Raw genomic sequence first — 20,527 nt, 5'->3', positions numbered from 1 at the left:
TTCTTTTCTTTTCTTTTCTTTTCTTTTCATTTTTTCATTTTTTATGACAACATGATTAACACAAGATAATTTATTCAAGTCTGATGTGTGTGCACAGTGTGCTTGTACGGGTGGACAGGATGAGGAAATCAAGAGAGAGCAAATTATATGATGAATAAACCTAAACACAATGCGTGTCAATCTTTCTACTTATGAGATCATTTTCAAATGACTCATCTGATTTGATGAGTGAAAACTAATGTTCCCGCTATAACAGTGCAACCACGACTATCATTGATTAAGTCACAGTGTGTTGAGTAAATAATTTTTTACCACATGACATGATCTTCGAAGGTAGCCCACAAGCAGTAGCTGCATCTTACTGTCATTTATGCTCTCATAGCTAAACTCAACGGGACATGCTTGCTGAAAAGGAGCGGTCAGTCATAAGGCAAGAAATTGAACTAAAAGAAATAGCAGTAACGAATGTCAGGCAGCATTGAACGAGTAGAAACCCCTTTTCTAGAGGCATAAAGCAGTTAAAGTTACATTGTGATTGGAAAAAAATAAAATAAATAAGATGATGAAAATTTACTGAGATGTTCTTTTTTGAAGCCGACAAGAACATTTTAATCAGGTAAACATGTTGGTACATCACCAGCAATCGGAGTCTAAGTTCGCAAATGCAGGCAAACATCAGAAAAGGGCATCCAGAAGGAAATGCCGATTCTAAAGTATATGTTATTTGAGCAAATTGAAATGCAAGAAAAAGTGGAACTAAATTATATACTGGCTACCAAAATATATATGTATGTACTACTTGTGCAGATTCTTCAAATTTTTGAAATAATCTTGCCTTAAAAATTACAATAAAGGAAAGTTTTTGTTCAAAATTTATAAATAAAGAATATGCAAATCATTCTTATTAGCCTAAAATATTCGACAAAATAGGTTCTAGTAATGATATACTCACAATTTTTCTCCTGGAATCACAACATTTCAAGTTCCATCCTAGGCTGATTATAGCCTTGGACACCTTCTGTTCGTCAAATTTTGCCCATCCAATGTAGAGTCCCCAAACTTGATCAGGAAGAGCAGACCATCCACCATCTAGATTTACACTCTTTTAATCAGATCAGATATTTGTTGCACAAGTAAAACATATTCCAACAGCAACAAATAAAAATAATGTGTAGGTATTAGTACACATGACATGATGTTTAAAGAAACAAATGCTTATAAGAACTCAAAACAGAACAGACAGAAGGAAAATAATTCTAGAAACCTTCATATTCCAGGAGAAGCCCATTGCTAAATAAACCTGTTATATGAATAGGTTCAATTGGCAAAGTATTATCAACCCCTGCATAATCAATTTAAGAGCAACGATTCATATTAAATGAGATGAAGACCATTAGCATGATATTGGATAAATTGGAAAGTAAACATACAGTCTCCAAATTGTGGAAGACCCCATAGTTGTGGTTGAAACTCTAGAAGCGAATGAAGTATGGAATCAGCAATAGAATATAAGTGAGCTTCTACTTGGAGTGATGGCACAGCCACAACCTTCATTCCAGCAGCCTTTCCTGCTTTGACACCAATGCTGTTGGAAACGAGAAGTGCAATAAATCATGGTTTAAAATAAAAACAATATTTTTTCTCCCTGCTCCAAACCCCAGCATTAGCAAACGTGGAAGATTGCCATTCAACTCTTGCGCAAGGAAATGTGCACATTAACAGGTGCAGAAGCAAGAAGAATCTCAGAATATATAGCAGGGACCAAGGTTAAAACATGCAATCATGTCGATGAAAATAACTTTGTAAATAAATATATGTTTTTCAGATAAGATTTGAGTGTGGGCGCTCACACACACACACACAAAAAGAAGTGGGAACTCAGAGTTTCAGCTGATTGCTAATTTAGACTGGGCTACACTTCAAATACAATAAAAGTTTACTCATAACTCAATAACATTCAGAATGTTTCTCTTTGAGGAATGTAAAGCTAATGTGGTCTTGTACTAAACTTGATCGCAGATGATAGCATAGCAGGTTAACTAATTCAAAAGCATTCTTCTTATGAACTAAACAACGCTTATAAATCAATTACTCTTGTGACAGGAAAAGAAAATAAAGCATGATTAGGAAAAAATTGAAATTTCAACGTCTCTTGTAGTGTGACTAAATTTAAGGTCAATGAGACAGTAAACATGAAAAGACAATTGTGTAATGAAGTTCTCCATCAATCAGTTTACAAAGAGGTTCACTACATAGCATGAGCCTAATATTGCTGGAAGAATTCTGTGTTTACTTTTGTATGACACTGTGCCAGGGTCGGTCCACTTGCATCCTTTTTGTTGGTTCAAACTACCTCTAGTTACCTCAAAATATATAGGCATGGTTGTTTGCAGTCAAAGAAAGATAAAGTCAAGGTATATAATTTCCTTCATGGGACACCAGCTAGGAACCATGTGATTTAGATGATTAACAACAAATTGCTATAATAAATTATGCTGATAACTTTGACAAAAAAACAAATAAATCAAACAAACAGACTTATAATAATGGCGACTTACAGGGAATCTTCTATCACTAGGCAATGGGCTGGATCTACATTCATTCTGTTTGCAGCTTCCAGAAACCTGATGGATAGTTTTTAATTGGAAAAAGACTCAGAAAGGAAAAATCCTAATATACCAGATATAGAAACAAAGAGTGTTTTCCCATGTACAATATTCACTGAAAAGCTTCTGACTGTTTATTCTGAAAAATTAATACCATCCACTATATGAATACGAAGCCTTATACAGCAAGATTCTTTAAATAATGAAAATAAATTGAACAGAAGGAAAATAAAATGCTATTATTACATTTCGTGGAGGACCAAGTAAAAGCTCCAAGGCATAGTGAAGAGGAAAAAATAATCATTATCTTACATATCTGGGGAGGGTTTCCCTGACTTGACTTGGTCACTTCCAAGAATTGTTGTAAAGTTTTCTTTCCAACCTATGAACACAAAAGGGGGGAAACTTGAATATGACGCTGAGAGAAGGTGTGACTTGAGATGCACTATGCATATTTTGCAAGCAAGAAGGACTACGCTTAACAAGAAATTTTGTAATTATGAGGCCATTCAAACACTACATGATGCAAGAGAAATTTGAATTTAGCGTGCTGGAAATTAAGAAAGATAAAAGGAGAAAGGTAAACCTGAACAGAGCAATGTTACAAAAATAATCAAGAGTCAATACTCAAGAACAGTCTTGGAAAGTAGTCGCGTTAATTAAGTCTTAGAAAACAAAAGCCAGTGGTTGTAGTTGTGAAATTATTACCAGTAGCCAGGCTATTTAGTAAACTATACATACTGGAAAATGTAGAAAGCAGAGAACTGACTACGAAAAACAGGTTCATGAATAATCAAATGAAACAATAATGATGGAACTTCTACATGATGATCATAAAAGAATCATGATGCAAAGAATGGATGATTTCGGCCAATATAGTAAGAAAGTGATAAAGAACATCACGACCTTCATGGTGAGAAATTTTAACATCAATATTTTTTGTTATAGAGTTTGAAGCAAGGGCAAACGGCACTCCATGCTTATGAAGATGTTTCATAAGACGATTAACACCCGGAAGTGCTTTGGCTTGTTGCCATCTATAAGGAAACATGACAAAGAATAAGAATTACAAAAAAATTATCCAAAATGATAAAAGAGAAAATATAGTTCAAAACATGACAAAGAATAAGAATTACATAAAAATTATCCAAAATGATAAAAGAGAAAATATAGTTCAAGAAACTCATGCTCGTCAAAATTTATGTAGTATATATGTAGATAACTTCATTACACTAGCGTTAAATGCCTTAAGTTGTCAGCATTTTCAGAAAAAATAGCATGACAAAACAACGGATGACTAGCAAAGATTAAACTTGGGGAAAAAAAAGGATATGTCGTCCCATCTTTTGAAAATCCAGCTTAAGAGCACAAATCACACAGACCTCATTCTTGAAGCTAACATATCGATTCCCCTTAGCCCTTTTTCATCCCACCTCCCTCAAGTGTACAGTAAACGTAAAATATTTATTCTGTTAAAAACTTTCAAGAAAAACGTGTATAAAATCTCCACATTCATTTTTTCTGTGGTGAATGATTCTATTATTAGCATTTTGATGCAACACCCAAGTACAGTTTCAAGACTCAGTACTTCTCCAACCATATAAAAGAGTCTACATGTTTTTTCGACAGCAGGGAATGATTTGTCAGATGGAAAACCGGAATTTGAAGTCGACTCTAGTGTCTAAACTCATCTATCACATTATTACAAACCACAAACGAATTTTTTACTGCTTAATTTTAATTTTCATCCTCGTAATAATCGATTCATAAAAATTGATTTTACATAAAGAAAATTTACAACTTCGAACAATTAATGCAATATCCTCTTATTATAAAATGTATACGTGTTCAGCGTTCTTAAGTGGAGACAGAAGTATTTGTACTTACAAACCATGGTACATGGGCATGATTTCTAGGGTAAACTGTTCAGGCGTGAGCGGAAGTTCATAATCATTGACAATGGCAATTGCCGCTTCTTTGTTGACCATACCCAATCTCTTCTTCTCCTTCTCCTTCTCCTGCATCTTACCATATTTTGCTAAGAAATCCTTCAGAATATCCCTTGTCACTTGCTCTGCAAAACATTCAATCGCATAATTATGCATCCAAACCACCAGTTTTGCAGAAATCAAGAAAAAGAAGTGAAATTACACACCTGTGCTTAATAGGGTTCCATCCAAATCAAATATAACAGCAGATATATGGGCCTTCACATCACCATTAGAGTTTTCCATTTTTCTGTTAGAGCGTTAAATTTCAGTGATTGTGTGTATGAATATGTGTATATTGGGAGTGGAATTCGTACTGTTAATATACTGAAAGAGGGATCGATCCCCATGGCAATTAGGCCTGGTTGCAGTTACGTATGGAATTTAGAGAGAGGGAGAATTCCCGCCTTATTCTACTTGCAGTATTTTTCTGGCATATGCCAAATGCTTTTATTATTCCGTCTATTTTGAAGACATATTCAATACAAGAAAAATAGTAATTGGATTCACCAAATTAAGCCCAGTTTGAACTCAATTTTATTCAAAATGTAATTTTCTTTCTCTCTCTTTTTTTTTTCAAGACACATTCTCCAATAAAATAATATCACCATAAATTTTAAAATTTTCTTATTTTTTAACCATACATTCTTCAAAAAAATTGGTATTTCAAAATGTATTTTTCCTCAAACTTTGATTTTAATGGAGCCAAACAAGGGCCATGTAACAATTTAGTCCCAGTAAAAAGAAAAAAAAAATGACAAAATAATTGCACATTCAATATAGGTTTATTCTCTTTGTACCCAGGGGGGGTTTACCGAAGCGTTTACCCCCCTCCCAAACACGCGGGCCCTCGTGTATTTAATAATGTCGAGTCGTGGTCCCCACCTTGATGATATGAGTAGGGTGTAAACGGTTAGGTAAACCATCATGTACGTGTAGCATGATCCTTCAATATATTAGTTAATTATTCAACTGTCAAAAGGGCCTTGTCATACGATCCTCTCTTCAATACAACCCTTGTTTGATTCAACGACATAATTGGATTAAAATCTAATATAAAATCAAGAATTAATTTAAATCCCACGCTCATAAGATTCGCAACTTTTCAACAATACATTTCGTCAATTTTTATCAAAATTTATTAAAAAATCAATTGTTATATAAACCAAACTGAAGCACAATTCTGCCCACTGGTCCTGCCAAGTTGACGAATTTTGAATTGTTGAGAACTACTTTGTACAATTTTACCAAGTTAGACGAGATAGGGACCAATGATGCAGGTTCCCATTCAAGAAAGCCCTTTATTTTAAACTTTTTCTTTAAACAAACGTTGGAGGCTTACATCTCAATCACAACCAGAATGGCAATCGAATCAAATCACGTTTATATTTTTAGGTCATTTATTCCCAGTTTCATTCTTGTAAACTTGTATTCTCGGAGGCCACTTGCCGCGTTAGCTAAATATTCCATATTCATAAACTTTGATGAGAATAAGTTGGGAAAATCCACAAGAAGTTGCATCTAGAGACAACAATCTGAGAGAGAGTACACACAAATCTTCCATCTAGGCTAAGGTAGTAATTGAAAAAATAACACCACCTGTTTAATCACACACTACTCCATTCAATAAAGGAAGATGGGTAGGCAGACTATTAAACCATAACAAAGACACGCGATGAAAAACAAGTATTCTGGGGGTGTGTTGCATCATCATCATCCTCCCTCCCCCAAACTGACATTCGGATGATTCACTGCAACGAAAAGATTGAACCCACAAATTATTTTATTTTATTTCAATTCGTGTAATAAGTTCATATAAATTATAGGAAACGAAAGCAGCCTACCTCCGAACCCTCTCCAGCTTTCTTGGCAGCATCCAGTTTTTGTGCTTCTTCTGTCAGGCACACAAAAGGAAATCAGAACAAAGTTAGAAAAATGTAACATTTCATGGATTATTTATTATCACATTCAAAATTTAACTTGTTGGTTTCCATAATGTTTATCATTTCCCTCTCAAAGACATGATATCATCATGTATAAAAACTGAGGTTTCAGCCTTGTAGAAGCATATTTCCTTAGTTCTGCACTTCCTTACCCTTAAATATATGTCTGTCATACATTATATGAAACAAACCATTTTATATTAATATAATAAATCACATGGTAGACGTTTGCAGAAATATTATGAAGTAGGCAACACCTCTCAAAATTTGTGATGCCAATATGAAGAGATCAGAAAGTTCCTTCAAAGTAAATATCATTTAATTAGACTTATTAATCTGAATATATATATAGTGCACTTTTATTCACTCCTCTTACAAATTGCAGTGATCGCTCAAATCCTAGGCAGGGGAATATACACCCCATAACCAACTAAAATCTGTGGTCAAAAGCAATCAATTAAAATGCAGTAAGATTTGAGTCATGTAATATTGTGATAACTGCCATTGTACCTGCATCCTCCGGAATCTCAGAGGTCCACAATGTGAGATTGTCCCTAAGAAGCTGCATAATCAAGGTGCTATCTTTGTATGACTCCTCATTTAAATTGTCCAGCTCGGAGATTGCTTCATCAAAAGCCTGCTTAGCAAGATGACAAGCTCTGCAATAAAAAAGATTGTTGAGTACTATAATGTGAAAAAAAAATTGGAATCAACACAATGACTGTAAAAGACAAACCTCTCGGGTGAATTCATAATTTCATAGTAAAAGACAGAAAAATTCAATGCCAAACCCAAACGAATGGGATGTGTCGGAGGCAACTCAGTCTCGGCTGTGGTGGTCGCTGTCTGCAAGCAGATTCCAGAAGTACAAGTAAGTATGTGCATGCACAAAAACGCCCACGCACACACTGACAGAGACTCAGAGTAAATTGATATCACTAAACAATGAAGAAAGTTCATTAAGATATCCACAAAGCCAGAGCTCCTAAAACGCTCCCAAAAAAGTTGATATATGGCTTCACTGAATTCTTTTCAAACAATGCAAAAGTAACACTATCATAGAAGCAATGAAGCTACTCTACCAAATTAAGATCCAGGGTTCCCAATTTTCAAGACATGTAAAGTGGTAAATCATGAGCTCGGAGGCAAATCAACTCGAGATGTCAAGGAATGAGAATGATAAGGAAAATACAAGCAAGTACACCTCTGTAATTTTGAGTCAAACATTTGGAATACATTTATCATCTTGTGCAATGAAATTTAATAGCTTTCTGAAAGATGAGAAGAAGCACCACATCCTTGCCTTTGCACAAATCCTTAAGCAGTAGATACTTCCTCTACACTAAATAAAATTAATGCTATTGTCCTTTAGTATCACTACGAGCTGGGTGAACGTATTTTTATAGAGTGATCAACACTGCAACACTGATAGCAGCACATAGTGAATTTCAACTTTCTTGGGCAAAGATTCCTATATGCTTCTAAGACCTATTCTTGTTTCCCTAACTTAATAATGTCTCTTGCGATATCTTTAAAGGGAATGGAGGACAAATTAGAATTCCTGTTAGATGAATAAAACCTAAGTACCACAGTCAGGCACACATCGAGAGCCACAAACATGATGTCTCTCCACCAAGACAAATTTATGTCCTGCCCATCCAGTCTTCTATGCATTCTTGAAGAAAGGATTTCAGTCAATATATCAAGTCGGGTGGAATACGTTACCTGATAATAGAACTCAAGCAATATGCTTTATGGATTCCCAAAACATTAAGAATATACCTCATATGCCTTCAGTGACTGATCAGCAACTTCTTTCCTCTCATTACCAGTCTTAAACTCTGCAAGATACCTATAATAATCCCCTTTCCTGCAAACAACAGAAACCATTCAACCTCCTAATAAAACAAAAAGTCACACTCAAACATAACTGAGGGGTAAGACCATTCTCACATCTTGTAGTAAAACACGGTCGACTCGCCAGCTGTACATGAAGGAATGAGATGCTCATTGATGACAGTCATGATGTCACTGCAAATGTTGGTGAGCTCTGACTCCACCTTCTGCTGGTACTCCTTGATCCGCTTAGCATTCTGCTCATTGCCTCTGGATTCCTCCTTCTGTTCTATCGAAGATAAGATTCTCCATGAAGCTCTCCGAGCCCCAATCACATTCTTGTACCCCACCGACAGCAAGTTCCTCTCCTCCACTGTCAACTCCACATCCATCTTTGCCACCTTCTTCATCGCTTCCACCATCTCTGTAAGAAAATCAGATTTGTGCTTATTTTTCATTCTGTATTGATTACACAACAAATGAAAATGCAATATTCACAAGATACGAGAAAAATGAAATCCAATTGTCTAATAAACTATTTGAATCACCAAAGACACAAGCAAATTGAAGAAAAAAATATTGAAAGATTTCAAATAATTCTTTCAATAGAAGCTACGAAAAATCTCAATTCTAACAAAAAGAATAATTAAAATTAGAATATATCACATACAGTAAAAAATTAATGAATTCCTTAAAGCTCAAGTCAAATACTAACTTACAAAGCGAAATTAAAAGGCTGATTGCAACTTAGCCCCTTCTAATTAGTAATTAATCATCGGTCCGTATCTCGAACAAAATATTGGCTAACACAAGTTCAATTTCTCCAAAAAATTGTGCGAGGGTGAGTGATTTACCATCGTAGCGTTCGGCTTGCTCGGCGAGCTTGGCAAGGTAAACGAAGGTTTCGCGATCTGAGGAAGAAGCCATCACCGATCCGCTGGATGGAAATATTCTCTCTCTCTAGATTCTGACACTGACAATGTTTTTACTTGACCGCGAATTTCACTGCCGAAGAGAGGGCTGTGGAGGGAGGGTAGTTGAATATCAGAGTAATGATTAATTGCGTGACCCCGGATTTTTTTCTGTTATAATTCTCCCTCCTATTTCTACAGTTTCAACCAAACACGCGTTTTAGACGTGATGCACTTAAACTCCAATCTTCTCAGTATGGAAAATGCAGAATTGTTTCAGTATAAGTCGTGACTCCAAGAATTCGTGTGTAGTGATGGCAAAAAAGTTTCGCCCCGAATGGGGAAAAAACCTGCCTCAAACTGATTCGTAGGGCGGGGCGCCCCGTCGTGGGATGAGGGGGAGGATGCCCCCTAACCCACCCTTAAAAGATTAAAAATAATTTATTTCTATACAATTCACCTGTTAAAAACATATTTTGAATTTGTATTTTATTTTCTAATAATGACATAACTCGAAATTTTGAAAATGTTAAAAATACAAAAAGTTAAAAAAAATAAATTAAGTGGGACAACAAATGAGGGAAAAAATTGCCCCATGCCCACCCTGTCCTGGTGGGGCGGGGCGAGGTTTGGGCGAGACAGGAGTGGGGTGGGCACCCCACCTCGAACTCGCCATGTTGCCATCCCTATCCATGTGCTTAAGGATAAATATTTTTTAAGTTATTTAACCCCTCTTTGGTATTAATTTAAATTAGATTTTAATTTAAGCCCCCGTTTAATTCTCATTCTTTGGTCATAAAAATGAAAAATATGATTGTTGTTCATTATATCATGTCATCATATTTGACTTTCTATCTCTTATGTGGATTTCGTAACGACTATATTTTTCATTCTCATTTTTAGAAAAATGGGAATCAGACAAGGTCTAAGTCCAATAATTAATATTAACTACATATTTTTATGGGTCTCACAACTTGTCAGCCATATATTTCAAAAATTTTTATCAAGATTTATTAAAAATTTAATTTTAATATCCATCAAATAGGAGGTTATTTTCTTGCAAAAGCAATTCGGCATGTAACTCGATGGGGAGTGAATCATGTGAACATGGGAAGAAAAATCTAACATCAAACAACAAATTCTATTATGTAAACTAATTTATACATGTTTTGGCGCTAGAGGATGCACGTCATGTGAGTTTGTAATTGGACGAGGCTATCCACCAATTGGCATGTGTCCTGAAATACGAGCGTAACGACTCGTGGACATAGACATATTGACAAAATAAATAAATATTGAATATAGTAGAGAATGTTAAGCTCCTGTTTGATTGTCATTATTTAGCAAAAATAAAGTTTTTAATAGTGAATTTTTAAATAATGCAAGATTAAAAAGTAAGGAAAAATTTTGGGTGTACGTGCAGAATATTTTATTATGTGAATGTGTAGTTAAAAATGAATATGTAAAATAAAGAGTTATGAAATAATAATTGTCAAACGTACACTTAAGTATTAATGACAAATATTTTCAATCAATAACATTAGATACAATTTTGATAAATTTGTAACAATCTTGCTATAGTGACAGACACGACGATGGAATCAATTAAGGATGGGATACGTGTCAACATATGATTGGACAGTGTTAGAAAATACACCCTCGAACCCCACCTTATCAATTACCCATGACATTTGTCCTGTTCGAAGAGCATTATTGAATTGGTAAATTCAAACACTGAAAAGTCAAGGAATAAATTATAATTAGATTTCTACGAAAAAGTGCGGATTTTTGGAGACAATTCTTTTTTGGCGTGGGGTTTATGATTAATCTTTCTATATTTATGCAAGTTTTATGGTAACTTTTGTATTCTCCTTTTTGAGACTATCTTGATCCATCAGAATTTTTAATATAGTTATTTTTATAAAAATAATAATAATAATAATAATAATAAAATGAGGGAATGATTCGTTATTATTGTTTTATATTTTTATTCAAAAATAAATGAACTTTTATGTGAATCAAAGTAAGTTTTTCAATGTGTGCAAAATAGAAATTTTTTTTTTTTTACTTTAATAATAAACTAACCCGAAATTTGGAGAATGCTAACGGTCATCAAACCTTCTTTCCTTATTCCAACCCCAACTCCAAAAGCGTAATAACTAATAAAAACCCCTACATATACAGTAATATCTCAATACAAACATCAAACCGTTTCTCTATCAAGAGAATACCCAAAATTTTGAATCCAATTTCAATTTCCGAAGAGAAAACGATGAAGTTTCATAGGGCTGGTGAAGTTGTGGAAATAACCAGCAATGAAGAAGGCTTTCTTGGATCTTACTATGAGGCAACGGTGGTGGCGACGGGGCAGTTAAGGAAAGAATACATGGTGCAGTATCATACTCTATTGAAGGATGACATGTCAGGTCCGTTAAGAGAGATTGTCCCCGCCGCCGAGGTTCGTCCGCCGCCGCCGGAGATTCCGGTGACTGAGTTCAAACTGTACGATCAGGTTGATGCTTTTGACAACGATGGATGCTGGGTTGGGAAGGTCATTGCGAGGATTGGAAACAAGTATATTGTGTATTTTGAATGTTCTTCAAAAGATGAATTTGTTTATGATTTTGAGAGGCTGAGAATTCATCAAGATTGGGTTAATGGCAGGTGGGTTCTTCCCAAGAATCAAGCCAGGAGGCTTTTTTACTAGGCTGCTGATGGCTTTTTCTTGGAGGAAACTCTGCTTATTTTTTTTGTTTTCACTTGTGCTTAATGATTTTCAACCTGTTTCTTTAGTTTTCCACGATTAATTGACTAGATAATAATAGATTTTCAAGTTTTTTACTCTTTCTGCAATGTATTATGATCTGTTTCTTGGGACTTTTATGATCTGTTTGCTTATTGATTTTCAGTCTGTTTCTTGAACAAAGCTCTTGCGAAAGAAATAGAGGTCCTTGTTCGAAGTTCTTGGGTACGACTTGAATTTTATAATTGGATGATTCAATGATAGCAGTCTTTAATTTAAGAACGTAATTTGGCTAATTGTAGAAAATATTAATTTCAAGTTAATTTTTCTTATAAAATTTCAAATTTTTTATTGATGAAAATTATAAGTTGTTATGACAGTAAAATAAGTATTATTGGATCAATGTGTGCCCCAAGTCAAAATTTACGCGGGGATGAAGGCCATTTAGCATATGAAAGGGACCTCCGAATTCACCGAAGGGAAAACTGTGCAAGTTTGATCATAGGTTAGCATCTCGAAGAAAGCATTATGGAAATTTTAAAGTTTGATTTTCTAGAAATGGAGGAAACTCGGCACAGGAAATTCAAGGACGCGATGGTTTTGTTGATGTGGTGGTGGATATGGGTTTTAGATGGTGAAAGTGATTATAATACAATACTAGGGTCTCATTTCGGAGTGATTTTTCACTACAAAAAATTAATTTTTTGACCGTTATTTCACTATTTCAACCGTAATTTTTAACTTATTCTCTCACAGGAAATTCTCACTCTTCTCTTAACGATTAAAAAATCAATTTTCAAAATCATTTTCGAACGGTGAATTGAGATTGTGAGTGAAGACTGCAGGCTGTTGAGTTGATAAAATGGTGGCTATGAAAATAATGAGATATGCTTGAGATCACAGAAATCTGACATGATTAGATGCTGCTAAAGGGTGACGGCACTGGTGAGATACAATATTAGACAAAATGGTGTTAGGGTTTGGGATGGATTAACGCAAGGACAAACGTGTTAGCACATAATGCACGGATATAAATGTTGCCATGCAATTCATAAAATAGGTAGCATAGATGTTACTCTCTGTTGACCAAAAAAAATGTTGTCAACAGATGTTGAATTCACTCGTGCACACGTGAATGAAAGTTCAACACGCTAAGATACGTGAACGGTCTAAAACGGACAGATCAAGGCGTGGGAGTAGCTCAATGACGAGGACGAGAACGTTCGGAATTCGACGGGATGTTCGTAGATCGATTATACAATAATTACCAATCGATGTTTGTAAATGTGTATCTAAATATGTATGAACTCGTTTGTGTTGCAAGATAATAAAAAAAAAGAAAGTTGAGTAAAGTATGATTTCTTGTATTGATTCTTGCATTAGCCTTTGTATAGGGTACATGGGGGAGTATTTATAGTTTCACAAGTTAGATCGTGACCTTTGGTTCGGGGTACACGTGGTCTCATCCAATTAATTTATATGTCAAATTGTTGGTATCGGCCGCACCTAGCATGCTATACATTTATTGATTGGTAGAACTGCCTCTATTAGTGACAAGACTTAACATTTATATTCATGATAAACGTCCTATCAATCATTCAAGTAAGATCTTTGTGCAAAGGATCTCTTGGGAGAAGTGTCTATGGAAGATGTTGCTTTGTGATTCGGAGGCTGCTACCTTGGCTACAGAGTTTCGGCCAACAGGGCCTCGTCTACCTTCAAAGGCCTCGACATATGGGCTTCCGAAGCTCCTCAAGAGGCAATGATAGTTGGGCCTCGGTATATATGGGTCTAGGTTTCTGTGGACCTCGGTTTGTGGGCTTCGGCTATGCAAATCACCTCGACTTGAGTATCACATGGTTCGGCATGAGTTGGCTGTGGGCCTCGATAGGTTGCCCAAGTGTGTAAACACGTAACAATAATCCTCCAAGTCCAAGTATAGTCATTTATGTAATTTGAGGACTTTGATGAAGTAAAGCCAGCCAGTTAAGTTGAAAGAAATTTTTGAAATTTTTTTACCCCAAATAATAGTCCCCCAAGTCCAAGTATAGATATTTATATCATGGTTGGAGTTAGAAATGTGCTGTTGTGGAAGAATGATGAAGCTGAGGTGGTTTGAGAAACCGAACTTGCGAGGCTTGTGGAGGCTGAATTCTGATGAGGAAGCCGAGGTGGTTGAGAAACCTAACCTGCGAGGCTTGATTGGCTGAATTCTAAAGAGGAAGTCGAGGTAGTTGGAAAATCGAACCTGCGAGGCTTGATTGGATGAATACTGATGAGGAAGCCGAGGTGGTTGAGAAATCGAACCTGCGAGGCTTGTGGAGGCTGAATTTTGAAGCTCATTGGTAATGATTGTTCCTTGATAGTTGTGTTAATGATTTGATGTTTTACGCATATTTTCGAGGAAAGGTGGCTGGACCGTTCAACTTCCAAGGCCTCTGCTGCCGTCGAATTAAAGTCGTAATTATGAACACAGCTGGAGCTTCTAGAAGTAGACGCGTTTGGGGAGATTCGTGGAGGACACGCTTGAATCTGAAGCATAGGCTTGAAAAACCGTTTGAATTCTACGTCTCGAATTCGATTTAGAATGAAGGATCCAGATTCAATGGGCTTTGATCGGACGACTTAGGTTCGTCCTGGCCCTTTATAAAAGGCGAGAAACCCCCCATTTTTCTAGATTTTCAACCTTTGCAATCTAATTTCTTCTTCAAAAGCTCAAGTTTTCGGCGTCCAAACAGTCGATCTTCTCGTTTTCCGGCATTACTCCGTTCGCGTAGTCATTTCCTATTGGTATTTTCACAGAAAATTCCTTGTATTGAGTTTATCCTTTTCTGATATGGAGTTCACCTCGGGTAGGGAATTAGTAACTGTTGCGTCATTTGACGATGGGGCAAGTAACAGAGGGGACCTCGAGGTCGAGTAATATGCTATGATCGAGGAGCCAGTAGAACAGTGAGGAGTGGGGGGCGTCCAAAGTGCCTTCAAATATGACCTTGAAGAGGTTGGGGGAGATCAGGGAGAGGTATTGTGTACTTCATTATGTCGAAATGTTGGTGTCCGAGGCTTATGAGCGCACCTGCTATCCGATGCCCGAATGCGTGGCGGTGAGTGAATACCTGTTTAAGGTAGGTATGCGACTTCTTTTGCACCCCTTCTTTATGGCTGTGCTGAGGAACTTTATGTTGTCGCTGACCCAGGTTCCACCAAATGGGTGGAGCCAGTTGGTCAACTCGTACTTCCTGTGGAAGGAAGTGTCACTTGGGGAGGACATGCCTCTCCACGTCTTCGTGACCCTATTCCAGCCTAGGGTGATAGGTAAGGAGTCAAGGTGGTGATATTACTTAACTCCTTGGGGGGCTCACGCACCATTTGTGGTGGAGCTGCCTTTTTCCATCAAGGGGTGGAAGGAATCGTGGCTCTGGGTGAGGGGCAGGTGGCAGGCAGTGGAGGGGGACACAGCCTTGGTTTGCACAGTACCGACCTAGTACTACAAAGCTCGTGAGTCTCCTAGCCTAAGTAGTTTACATTCTACATTCAAAATTTTCTTTTTCTAGCTATTGAGGCTTGTTATGCAGATAGTAGTACAAGGTTCAAGTTGAGCAAGAAAGAGTTTGAAATGATAGAAGACATTTACAAGAGACCTCTAAAACTTTAGCACTTTGACCACCTTATCGATCGAAGCTGCTACTTCATTGACTTTGAATTGATGGCCTCCAAAGGTAAGAGGCTTGTATACTTGTGTATTTCTTACCTTTTGTTTCGATGCTGATGTACTGACATGCTTTGCAGACAAGTTCAAGAGGAGAGAGTACCCAACCCCAGACATGGCCTCTATCCTTAGGGCCACATCCAATGTGACGGCGAGGCCCCTGAAGCCAGGGTCAAGTGGTACGAAGGAGGTCCGAGGGAGGGTGGAGCGTCTCTCCAAAGATAGCAATTCCTGGGGTGCTGAGGAGGGGACCCCCAGAAGCCGGAGAAGGCCAAAGAGCCTCGGGGAAAGAAGAAGGTCCCTGAGGAGCAAAAGAAGAGGAAGCTGGTGCACGTCACCAGCTCATCTGAAAAGTTTGGGACCTCTGTGTCCCATGAAGGAAAAGAAGCCCCTCAGTCGAAACTCCTGGAGGCCACCTCAAAAGCTGTTAAGATCGAAATGGTGTGGCGAGCCGAGGCTGAGAAGGCTGCGAGGAGGGCGACTGATAAGGCAGAGGATAAAACTGCCAAGCAGAGACCTCAAGAGTGCAAGGGAAATCTCTGAACTTCCTTACCGGAAGGGAGGAGGTCCTGGCCTCAGCGTTGGTGGAGGCTCTGCCAGCTAAGATCCGAAGCGCTACTGAGAGCTTCTACAAATTTTGGACGGACCGGTGGCAGTTGCACACCTCTTCCTGTGAGGCGGTGGACTTGACAAGGGCCCTTGTAAGCCAAAGTGTGAGGACCTTTGGCTTCGCATTGGAGTGCAGGGAGGCCCTTACTGATTTTTAGACGAGGACCCAATCCTCAAAGAAGAAGGTGACCTCCCTTGTAGAGGAGTTGAAGAAGGCTAAGGCTGAGGCAGAGGAAGCGAGGGCCTAAAAAATCGAAGATGCGGCCAAGCTGGAGTCTGCTTTGGCTCAGATCGAGGCATTGAAGAAGGAGGTCTATGAGTCCCAGTGCGAGGTGGCTTCCCTTACCAAGAAAGTGGAGGTCTTCAATAACCACTAAAAGGTGACTGCTGAGGCCTTGGAGAAGGCCAATCTGGAGCTGGCTAGGGCCCAAGAAGCCTACAAGTTCTTGGAGGGTCAAATAAAGTGGCATGTAGATGAATTGGCCAAGGCAAAGGAGGAGGCCAATGTGGTGAGGGAGGAGGCAGTCAAAGACTACATTGTCAACTTCCACAACACTGAGGAGTACAAGGGATTCAGCATCTACTGGAGAAATTATGCTTATGCCGAAATGATGGAGAGTGCTGAGGAACTCTACCCAAATCAAGACCTGTCACAGTTGAGGTCGAAGTTTGTGGATGAAGTGCCTCAGACCCCAGCTGATGAAGCGGTTGGAGATGAAGCAGCGGAGGTCGAAGAAGGGAGTTCTGATGCTTAGGTTGCGGAAGCTCCTGCTGCCGAGGCACCTCCACCATCATCAAGGCTTAGGGTAGTTTACTTTTCAGTTAATTCCGATGTACTGGCCTCAGGCCCTCCTTTTGTAACTGATTGAAAATCAATATAATCTCTTTCATTCAATGCTGTTCTTCTTCCAAGTGCATTGGCCTCGTTAAGTAATTGAACTTAAGATTGATTGAAGAATTAAATAACCTTGACTTGATATCCCAACTCCAATCACTTAAACAAGTAAATTGTACTTTAAGTCACACGAACCATGACTGATATTGGACTTAAGCAAGTAAATTGTACTTAAACTTAATAATTGTAACTTAAATAGATCCTAAGACTGGACCGTTTTTCAGCTGAACTGAGAATATTGCTAAGTCTGATTGAAAAGGTAGTTGCGTGAAGCTCGTAGTGGTTGAGCCTTGTGAATCAATGGTTAAAGAAGTTTAATCCTCGTTGAGGCTTCTCCCATTGGCTTTCAGCCTCGCCAAAGGGAGGCAAGTTGCCTGACCCTCGGAGTTCAAGTGAGGTGGCCCAGAGATGGGACGCGAACCTCTCCTCCGAGATGAGGACGCTTCCCAATATGGTGGATGCTTCATCCATGTTGAGGCTTCTCCCAGTGACGTTTAGCCTTGCCAAAGGAAGGTAAGTGGCGTGATCCTCGGAGTTCAAGCGAGGTGGCCCAGAGATGGGACGCTGACCTCTCCTCCGAGGTGACGACGCTTACCAATATAGTGGATGGTTTATCCATGTTGAGGTTTCTCCCAATGGCGTTCAGCCTAGCCAAAGAGAGACAAGTGACATGGGCCTCGGTGTTCAAGAGAGATGGCCCAGAGATGGGACGCTGACCTCTGGTCCGAAGTGACGACGCTTCCCAACATAATGGATGGTTTATCCATGTTGAGGCTTCTCCCAATGGCGTTTAGCCTCGCCAAAGGGAGGCAAGTGTCGTACGCCTCAGAGTTCAAGAGAGGTGGCCCAGAGATGGGACATTGACCTCTCCTCCGAGGTGACGACGCTTCCCAACATGATGGATAGTTTAGCCATGTTGAAGCTTCTCCCAATGGCGTTCAGCCTCGCCAAAGGGAGGTAAGTGGCATGCGCCTCGGAGTTCAAGCGAGGTGGCCCAGAGATGGGACGCTAACGTTTCCTCTGAGGTGACGACGCTTCCCAACATAGTGGATGGTTCATCCATGTTGAGGCTTCTTTCCCTGGCGTTCAGCCTCGTCAAAGGGAAGTAAGTGGGGTGAGTCTCAAAGTTCAAGTGAGATGGCCCAGAGATGGGACGCAGACCTCTCCTCCGAGCTGACGATGCTTCCTAACATGGTGGATGATTCATCCATGTTGAGACTTCTCCCAATGACGTTCAGCCTCGCCAAAGGAAGGCAAGTGACGTACACCTCGGGATTCAAGAGAGGTAGCCCAGAGATGGGACGCTGACCTCTCCTCCGAGGTAACGATGTTTTCCAACATGGTGGATGGTTCAGCCATGTTGAGGTTTCTTCCAATGGCGTTCAGCCTCGCCAAAGGGAGGCAAGTGGCGTGCGCCTAACAGTTCAAGCGAGGTGGCCCAAAGATGGGACGCTGACCTCTCCTCTGAGGTGACGACGCTTCCCAACATGGTGGATGGTTCATCCATGTTGAGGCTTCTCCCCCTAGCATTCAGCCTCGTCAAAGGGAGGCAAGTGGCGTGCGCCTCGAAATTCAAGCGAGATGGCCCAGAGATGGGATGCTGACCTCTCGTTCGAGGTGATGATGTAGTGCGACAATTGAATTCAATCATGGACAATTCTATTGAATCATGGAAATGTTACATGAGCTGGGAAAGATCGTCCAGTGAGGTAGTACATTCATTGATAATAGATTCGAAGGTGCTCAATGTTCCATGGACAGGGTTGTGTCTTGTCGTCTATGTCTTCAATCCAGTATGTCCCAGGTCGGATCTCCTCCTTAATTCTATACGACCTTCCCAATTCGGACCCAAGGTACCGGTGCCTGGTTTCTTGGAGGAGAGGAAGACTCTCCTAAGGACCAGGTGGTTGATTCGAAATGACATCTTCATCACCTTTCAGTTGAAGTACTTCATCATCTTTCTTTGATATGTGGCGAGCTTCAGCTGGGCGTCATATCTTCTTTCCTCAAAGAAGTCGAGGTCGCACCTCTGAAGCTCGTCGTTTGTTATTTCACTGAAGTGCAAATGTCGTGAAGATGGAAGTCTGACCTCGACGGGGTTCATCACCTCAGTTTCGTATGCCATGAGGAAAGGTGTTTTCCCTGTGGGGGTCCTCGTAGTAGTTCGGATTGCCCAAAGCACTTGTAACAGCTCATCCACCCAGGCCCCTTTTGACACATCAAGCTTCCTTTTCAAGACGTGTTTGATGGTCTTGTTCACAGCCTCAACCTGGTCATTTGCTTGTGGGTTGTGAGGTGTGGAAAAGTGCTTCTTGATACTAAGTTCTTCACACAAACTTCTGACTTTCTTGTTGTCGAACTGTTTACCATTGTCTGACACGATTGAGTAGGGAATCTCGAACCGGCATATAATGTTCTTCCACAAGAACTTGAAAGTGTTTGCTTCTATGATTTTTGCCAGTGGTTCAGCCTCAACCCACTTTGTGAAATAATCAATGGCCATAATTGTAAAGCTCGCGCCTCCTCTGCCTTTCGATAGAGGACCTATGAGGTCCACACCCCACTTCGAGAAGGGCCAGGGGCTGGAGACCATAGTCAAATCTTGCGATGGTTGTCTTTTGATAGGAGAGAATTGTTGGCATTTGTCACATTTTTGTACAAACTAGAGGGCATCATTTTTCAAGGTAGGCCAATAGTACCCTGTCTTAGTATTTTTTGCGCCAAAGATAGACCTCCAGAGTGGTTTCCGCAAACACCCTCGTGGACTTCCCTTAAATGTAGGTAGCCTCTTCTCCTCCCACATATCGAAGGAGTGGAGAAGAGAAGCTTCTCTTGTAGAGTACATCATCAATAAAGAGGAAATGAGCCGACCTCCTCCTTAGCTTGTAAGCTTCATGCTTATTAGTGGGAAGTACTTGGTCCTTTAGGTAGGCTACGATGGGCTATATCCAGGTAGGAGTCTCGACCATCCACATCACATTAGGAGCCTCGGTTGATGGTATGAGGAGGTGTTCTATTGGGACTACTATGAATAGTTCGGAGTCCTTGCTACTTGTAAGTTTGGAGAGTGCATCCGCATGTGCATTTTCAACGCGGGGGATCTGGATCAACTCGAACTTTTCAAAGGATGGGATGAGGTTCATCACCATTTTCAAGTAGGAGGCCATGTTTTTGTCTCTGGCTGAGAAGTTCTCGTTCACCTAGCTAATGATCAGCTGGGAGTCACTACTGATAAGTAGCCTCTTCACTTGCATTTCTCTAGCTAATTTGAGGCTCGTAAGAAGCAC

At 39.4% G+C, this 20,527-nt stretch overlaps 3 protein-coding genes across 3 annotated transcripts; 1 reads left to right on the top strand and 2 right to left on the bottom strand.

The window, feature by feature from the left end:
• Window positions 1–5,003, bottom strand: LOC111378238 (bifunctional riboflavin kinase/FMN phosphatase-like). The gene is made up of 9 exons (XM_023001407.1): window positions 4,762–5,003; window positions 4,494–4,680; window positions 3,513–3,643; window positions 2,919–2,988; window positions 2,559–2,624; window positions 1,431–1,585; window positions 1,265–1,342; window positions 953–1,089; window positions 1–405 (listed from the first exon to the last, which is right to left on the bottom strand). Exons 1-9 carry the CDS (start codon window positions 4,838–4,840, stop codon window positions 283–285), a joined length of 1,026 nt encoding a protein of 341 aa, XP_022857175.1. The 5' UTR covers window positions 4,841–5,003; the 3' UTR covers window positions 1–282.
• A 1,044-nt stretch (window positions 5,004–6,047) lies between these two features.
• On the bottom strand, window positions 6,048–9,619 carry LOC111378237 (14-3-3 protein 9). The gene is made up of 7 exons (XM_023001406.1): window positions 9,228–9,619; window positions 8,491–8,797; window positions 8,320–8,407; window positions 7,274–7,383; window positions 7,048–7,196; window positions 6,439–6,488; window positions 6,048–6,345 (listed from the first exon to the last, which is right to left on the bottom strand). Exons 1-7 carry the CDS (start codon window positions 9,298–9,300, stop codon window positions 6,343–6,345), a joined length of 780 nt encoding a protein of 259 aa, XP_022857174.1. The 5' UTR covers window positions 9,301–9,619; the 3' UTR covers window positions 6,048–6,342.
• Window positions 9,620–11,556: 1,937 nt separating this feature from the next.
• On the top strand, window positions 11,557–12,263 carry LOC111378247 (DUF724 domain-containing protein 3). Its single transcript, XM_023001419.1, has 2 exons — window positions 11,557–11,948; window positions 12,194–12,263. Exons 1-2 carry the CDS (start codon window positions 11,557–11,559, stop codon window positions 12,261–12,263), a joined length of 462 nt encoding a protein of 153 aa, XP_022857187.1.
• Window positions 12,264–20,527: the final 8,264 nt, after the last annotated feature.

The sequence above is a fragment of the Olea europaea genome, unplaced genomic scaffold, assembly GCF_002742605.1.
Source record: "Olea europaea var. sylvestris unplaced genomic scaffold, O_europaea_v1 scaffold1794, whole genome shotgun sequence".
NCBI lineage: Eukaryota > Viridiplantae > Streptophyta > Magnoliopsida > Lamiales > Oleaceae > Olea > Olea europaea.
This window is presented reverse-complemented; position numbering and strand designations above follow the sequence as displayed.